The sequence below is a fragment of the Pyricularia pennisetigena genome, chromosome 2, assembly GCF_004337985.1.
Source record: "Pyricularia pennisetigena strain Br36 chromosome 2, whole genome shotgun sequence".
NCBI lineage: Eukaryota > Fungi > Ascomycota > Sordariomycetes > Magnaporthales > Pyriculariaceae > Pyricularia > Pyricularia pennisetigena.
The window spans coordinates 2,579,344-2,586,387 of NC_043741.1; the positions used below are offsets into that span (position 1 = coordinate 2,579,344).

The following is a 7,044-nucleotide window of genomic DNA, read 5'->3' on the forward strand; positions in this document are numbered from 1 at the left end:
CCCACGTGCTCACCGAAGCGAGATAATAGACTAGAGCGCGGGATTGATTGACGTGAATGAAGGATTCCGAATGGGATGAGGCCAGCCAGACAGGCCTGTATACCCTTGCCGAGGGCTAGCTCCCATTCCATGTCAGATTCTTACGCCTTTCCATATCGGGAAATATTCATCGACTCCTGGGATTATCGATGCGCGGCGCGGTGTCGGGTGGCTCGAATTCTGCGAGAGAGGGTGATTACAGGCGGCCAATATGAGCTCTGATAGTGTGAGCCTTTGGTACCAGGCTCGCCAGGCCAGATCACAAGGCTTCGGTAGTAGAGATGATAGAAGTGGTATCTGTATGGCCAGGCCCGGACAGGCTGATACCTTGAGTCTCCGCTAATACACGTGGTACAGCTGCACTGCTAGCAAAACCACCCCAAGGGTGGGCTGCAAAAGTAAACGTTTGGGCTCATTTGGCAATCAGGCTACTGATTGCTTGCAAGGACAGACAAGGCAGTGATGAACGGTCCCGACACTGCGTACCTTTTCTCAACTAGGAAATTTTCTGGTAAATGTGAGACGATGCAAAGAATGATTATAGTACCATCAAGAAGTAATCGGCAAGTGGGTGGTCGATCCCATTCCATATCACCACAATTGTGGACAAATGATGAACACACAGGGCGGTCCGCATTACCACGGGGCCCATTTCTGTCGCCGATGGTCCTGTACATACTACATACAGTACATAGACACCTAGCAAGTCATTTGGCGCGTACGGATGTAAATCATCAGGCTGCCCTAGAGCTTGCATTAACGGCGTCAACAGCCTCGCTCATACCAGGGGGCACGACTGAATCGCTCCCATGTGTCACATCAAACCGACGGGTGGCTGCGCAGGTGCCAAGAGTGGCAAAGTTAAGAGCCTCATCTGATCATCCCAGTGGTCAGTTACCTCTTTTTGACACATCGATCGCGAACTCTAAGGGTTGCATGAATTGTCCGTCTGTGAAGTGGATCGTGGAGTTGAGCGATGACATTGATCTCCATAACCCTAAAGCTATTCGCGACACACTAGCGGGGTTTACCTCCCCCCTGGTGACACATTAACACCGGCTTTGGCAGTGAACTCCGTTGAGTATCACGGACCTAAAAAGAAGGTTAGAATCGTTGCAGATGTATACTAGACAAATGCATTGCTTTGATCGTTTGCAGACAAAACGTAGAGATCGGTGGGTAAGCTGGACATGTTTTGACGAAAAAGCAGGCCGTGAGCCACAGGGAATGGCTAAAGGGAATTCGAGATGTAAAACCAGGTAGGTACTTCAGTGTGCGGCATAATGTATCGCAGGGCTGTGGTTGACTCGCGCGACTTTGCAGAGATCCAGTACCTCTTGGCAAAGGTTTACTGTGCAGGTCTACCTTAAAATGGCCAAATGGCGACACCTAGGGCAGACTTGGAGGGTACTGACTATCAAGGATCGAAGCTTAACTGGATCTATTAATTGTGTTGTGTGTTGCTAAAGAAAAAATAAACTCGGTAGCTGTGAACCAGACTACAGAAGAAAAGAAAAAGAACAAGGGGAAAAAAATTAAAAAAAGAAAATACAGACGTTTCTGCAGTCTTGCCGATCAACCAAACTAGCATGATGCGGCCCGACAGAGATCGGCAGCGAGTAAAAAGGACGCCAAAAAAGGCAGAAATGTTGGTAGGGAAGGCCAATCAATCACTTCGTAAGGTGCTTTTGATGGATTGACGGGATCGATCAATCCTCAAATCGACCAGCCCAGCTATTATTCATTGCACCCTGTCGCGCTTTCTACGACGTGCAGACGTCTAAAAGTGGGGTAACGATTGGCATTTGACACATCCCCGCCAGTCAGAGACACGTCAAAAATGGCCGGTTTAGGTTCTTTACAACCAATGCCATGTAAAAAAAGAGTAAGAGTGCGGAACAAAGACGCGCTCATGACCGGTGACAGCCAACAACGCAGGGAGATCTATGTCCCAGAGTACTTTATTAGGATTCGGGTTGGGAGGGAAATCCCTAGAGCCCCAAGAAAAGTATACTTACCAAAATACATGTAGTGACCATAGCAATTGAAGGAAGCACGGCTAAGCAAGGATTGGCTTGCATTGGTAAGCGTATTTCTGGGCTGGGATATTTTGTCTGGTACTTCTAGAAATTCTGGCCTGGTGATGGAAGGGTAGGCCATTGAAGAAAAAAGACGAGGGCGTATCAGAGACACGCCCGTTGATTCGGTTCCGGGCCACGGACGTTTGGAGCGTGGCTTGCATTTTGAGCTAGCCGAGCACCTACCTACTTGGTACGTATTGTATTGGACAAGGCAGGGTGGATGCGAGTGGGTGCTGACAAGAATGGCGTCGCGTCTATTTTTCAGGTGCCTTGGTCTGCAAAACCTCCCTCCATTCATGCCCACAACCGAGAAGTGCAAAACTTTCCATTTCCCCCAAAAGTAGAGAATCCGTGAATTTATTCAACTACGTACACTTGCGCTCCTAAAAAGACTCCTAAAAAATTACATTTTTTGATTTTAATTTTATCTTAGAATTACTGGTAAACAACACAAGGCTCTCGCTCGCTTGTTGACTTTGGGGTCGTCAAGGTTCGCCAATCTTCTCTTTGTCAGACCCTGTTTCGCCTGGTAAGAAAATGTGCCAGTTTACCACCTCGAGTGGACCCACTCGTATGCTCCCACGCCTTTTTATTCGGCCCCACAACCATCCGTTGGGGGCACATTACTCGCTGTCTGCTCCTGCATGCTACTGGTCAGCTCATTGAGCGATGGGGCCCTAGCCGGGGGCTGCAAGTTCCCCTCCACTCCCTCCTCCCAGTTAGGTGCTGACCCTGCCCTCTTTCTGAACACCCCCGTTCCTTTCTTTCCTTTCTCTTCAAATTCCCACCACCCACCGGCCCGCCCTTCTATATCATGGTCTCTGAACCCTCCATTCTTCTATTTTTGGATCAACCATTTCAGCCCCATTACCATTCCTCTGCACTGATGCAGCAAACAACGGCATTTTGACCCAAACTGGTTCAGATATCTACAAGCTACCTGCTTGTGCCATCCCGCCTCCTCCTCTCCCAAAAAAAACCAACCGTCCCTGATCTTGGCATCGGTTGATTTGTTTGACAAGGGCCTAGTCGGGAGCTCCCCGTACAAGAACCAACGGTCCTGCTCCCCTCATCGATCAGGCCGTATACTACATATTTTCGCGTCTCATCCACCCCAGCACCACTCATTGCCAACCGCGAGCCTGGGACCAGTGTTTCTATTTTGGATTCGACCACTCTGCCTTAAAAGAGTCCTTACCTTCCTTTCGGATACGCTTGTTCTTACTGTCGCCGGTCGTCAAACAAGCCACAGCATCACGCTCACCACACACGCCCTCGGCGACGCTCACCATCGCCGACCGTCTGCGCCCAGACGACCGACTGGAGCCACAGCCATCTCCACCCGGAGACACCTTACCAGCCTGGACAGGCATTCATTTTTACACATAGCGACCACTTTCGCGAATAGTCTTCAAAATGGGTCGCAGGAAGATTGAAATCAAGGCGATAAAGGATGACAGAAACCGCTCTGTGTACGTACTGCCCTCGGGGCACCGCAACCGCCTTTGCGTGCCTGTCGAGCCTATTTCATATGCCAAGTAACCGACTAACATTTCCTTGTTCGATTCTCAGCACCTTCCTGAAGCGCAAGGGTGGTCTTTTCAAGAAGGCGCACGAGCTTTCCGTCCTCTGCTCAGTAGACGTCGCTGTCTTTATCTTTGGTACAAACAAGAAACTATACGAATACTCATCAGGTGACATGCGGGAGCTTATTACAAGATACACATACGTAAGTTTTGAGAGAGGGTTCAACTGCTAGGCAACAACGCCGGCTAACAAGTCTACAGCACGGCGGCGCTACCGAACATAAGGGCCCTTCTGACTTCAACGGCGGCGATGACGACGACGAAGAAGAGGGCGATGGTACGCCTCCTCTCGAGCAACCTATGGATGCACACATGATGCCTCCCCATTTCCAAGGCCAAGCACCTTTCCCGCCGCACGTCATGAGACATTACACACCTTCCGCTTCGCCCCCGATACCAAATGGAGTTCCATTCGCTCCACACGGGCACGCCGTGCCTCGTGGCCACACACCGCAACCCCAGATGCTTTCTAGGCCTGGCTCTAGGAACGATGTGCGACGAATGGGCCAGCCGATGGGTCCCCAAGGAAGCCCACCAGTGAACGGTTTCGGCTTTGGTCAACAGCAAAGCATGTATGCACCTCCGAACACGACGATGCCACCTCATATGCCGCCGCAAATGGCCCCCGGACCGCCGTTTCCCTACCCACAGCACCCGCAACACCCGCCGCATCCACAGCAACAACATCAGCCCCCGATGCAGCCGCAGTTCATAGAAGACGGGAGGCGCGCCACCATGCCACCCAACTTTGCTCCTCACCCGCCGCCACCACACGGACCAATGGGGATGCAAAGGCATTCCGTTTCTCCACCGCAGCAGCATCCTCATCATGTTCCTCAGCTTCCTCCTCAGCAACCGCAGCAACACCCTCACTCATCTCCGCCACAACCTCAACACCATCAGATGCAGAGCCCGCCCGAGCCTATGGTCAAGTTCGAGTCGCCGCAGCAAATTGAGCAACCGCATCAACAGCAACCAGAGCCGCAAGAACCTCGTCCGGAGCAGCAGCAACAGTCGCAGCAGTCGCAGGAGTCCCAGCCGGAGCCTGCACGCTCACTCCCTCCGCCGCCACCACCGTTGGAAGTCAAGACTGAGCTTGCACCGCCAGCCCAGCCTGGGCGGATCCCACAGCCTTCGTTACTTGATACTGCAGTGAAGAAGCTCCCGCGGCAGAAGCAGCATAGCATCTTCACTCCCATCGACGAAAACAGGTCCATCCTCAGTCAACATCTGGCAGCTTTCCACGCCGAGCCGAGCAAGACGAAATCCAGCCCTCCTGTTCACCCTCACCGTTCATCGTCTGTGGATGAAAGCACAAGCAACTCAAGCGAGTCGCGCGGTAAAGACAAAGAAATTGCTTCATCGCCCCCATTGTTGAAGCGGGCCGACCCTCGTGCCTCCATATCATCCACATCATCAAACCCTGAGAGTGCGGCCGCCCCACCCTCGCGGTCCAACAGTCTGCGGGCTGGTCCCCCACGACCTCGCCTCAAGGTGCAGATTCCCGACGAACAGTCAGAGGATGGCAGCGGGAGTGCTACCGCTGAGTCTGCCTCATCGGCCCAAGGCGGTGCTTCAACAGATGCCACTTCGCAGTCGACGCGTCAAAATGATTCACACTCATCCACCAACATGGTTCTGCCGCCGCCATCGCCATCAGCCTCGGCTCTACTTTCGGCTGGCGCAACGGGCCCGCCCAACCCATTCGCACCCAAGCGCCCACCCCAACACCCGGCTCCTGGTTTGAACATCGATACGCCAGTATCTGCGTTGCCATCCCGATTCCTCAACAATGAGTTTTTGCCAAGCCCTTCCAGCTTCTACCCCGACTGGAACTTCCGCGGCGGGGACAACAACACGCTGCCCAGTCCGCTCAACTTTGCTACTCCTGTTGTCGGTACAGGGCCCAGTTTCCTGAGGGATGAAAACGCAACCGCTGGTCTCAAACGGAAGAGCCCCGACAACCTGAGCATACACGGGCCAATATCAGACAATCCTCTTGAGGCTGGAAATGAGCCAAAACGGGTCAAGGTAGACTCTTGATTTTTAACTCGACTCTTTTGCTTTCATGATTACTCCTCTTCTTTTCCCACTTCAAATGTCTATATTCATTAAAATATTTTCCCTTCCCCCACGTTCAGAACGATGGCCGATATGCATAGAATCGATATCGACACTTTTAGCCTTTCCAGGGGCGGCCTTTGTTCACGTACATATACCACCTTCACGCTTTTGGATTTTTTATGCTCTCTTCTCTTTTTTCTTCTTTTTTTTTTTCTTATGTTTTCACAGTTTGAAGAACCATCATTAGTGGCGTTGGATGACTCGAAACATTCGTTGGTTTTACTTTTCGGGAGTTGGTGTGAACCAACGATGACATACACGATTTTACCGTCTTTTCTCCGTCCTGTCTTTGACTTTCAGCACGAATGTTCTTTTTTTCATTTTCTCGAAAGTGAAATAAGCAAATGCATTGCGCGGGGAAAACCGGTTCAGGATACCATCGGACGTTTGAGCCTGGGTGGGTTGGTTCTTTGTTTGTTTTGGGATTTCTTTACTTCCTATTAATCTAGAGGTTTGGTGTGGAATTTGTTTTTGAAAAGATTTTTTTTTATCAATTTTTAGTCGCAATGTTTTAAGTTTGGTGTTGACCCATAAACAAGATGAGGACTGCTTCATTCGTGACATGAATGGGTTGCATGGCGACATGAGTGGATGCTGCCGATTTCCACATGTCCTGTATACGATATGAAGTATGTTTTGAGTTCGCCATTATTTCTATCTTTTATTTTTGGGCGTTGTATTTTTCTTTATGGGACTTGGCATCCTTCATGCCATGTACCATCTGAGTCCTACCTGAATCCTACCTTAACCCTACCTGATCATGAATCGATCCCATTTGCAAACAGTAGCATTGTCACACCAGCGTTTGTCATCTCCCTCCAGCGCCTCAGTCAGGTCAAGATTAATCCCTTTCCGCCACTAGTCCCCGTTCGGCCTGGACATCTCGAGCTTAGGCCACGCAGTTATTTTGTGGCAGGCCCAAGCGAATGGTCGTTTGTCAACAATCCTTCTCATCTCGGATAACCTCATCATTAGCGACCAAGATCGACACGCTGGCCCCTTGCCGCCGCCTGAATGGCGGGATAAATAGGAGGGGAAGTAGGCAAGTCATGTTAAAGGACAGACTCTACGCTGGGAGACATTCCCAGCAGCCGGCATGGGGCCGCATTACGGCCGCGAAGTAGGAACATGCTCACCATCCGCCTCCAGTTCCCCCGATGAGCTAGAACAATACTAGTGGCCGTGATTCCGCCCATGACGCACGCCAGCAGCTC

At 51.2% G+C, this 7,044-nt stretch overlaps 1 protein-coding gene across 1 annotated transcript; it reads left to right on the forward strand.

Moving 5' to 3' along the window:
• Positions 1 to 3,536: 3,536 nt before the first annotated feature.
• PpBr36_00700 (uncharacterized protein) lies at positions 3,537 to 5,749 on the forward strand (the record flags this gene model as incomplete). The annotated part of the gene is made up of 3 exons (XM_029887891.1): positions 3,537 to 3,592; positions 3,693 to 3,849; positions 3,908 to 5,749. 3 exons carry the CDS (start codon positions 3,537 to 3,539, stop codon positions 5,747 to 5,749), a joined length of 2,055 nt encoding a protein of 684 aa, XP_029750856.1.
• Positions 5,750 to 7,044: the final 1,295 nt, after the last annotated feature.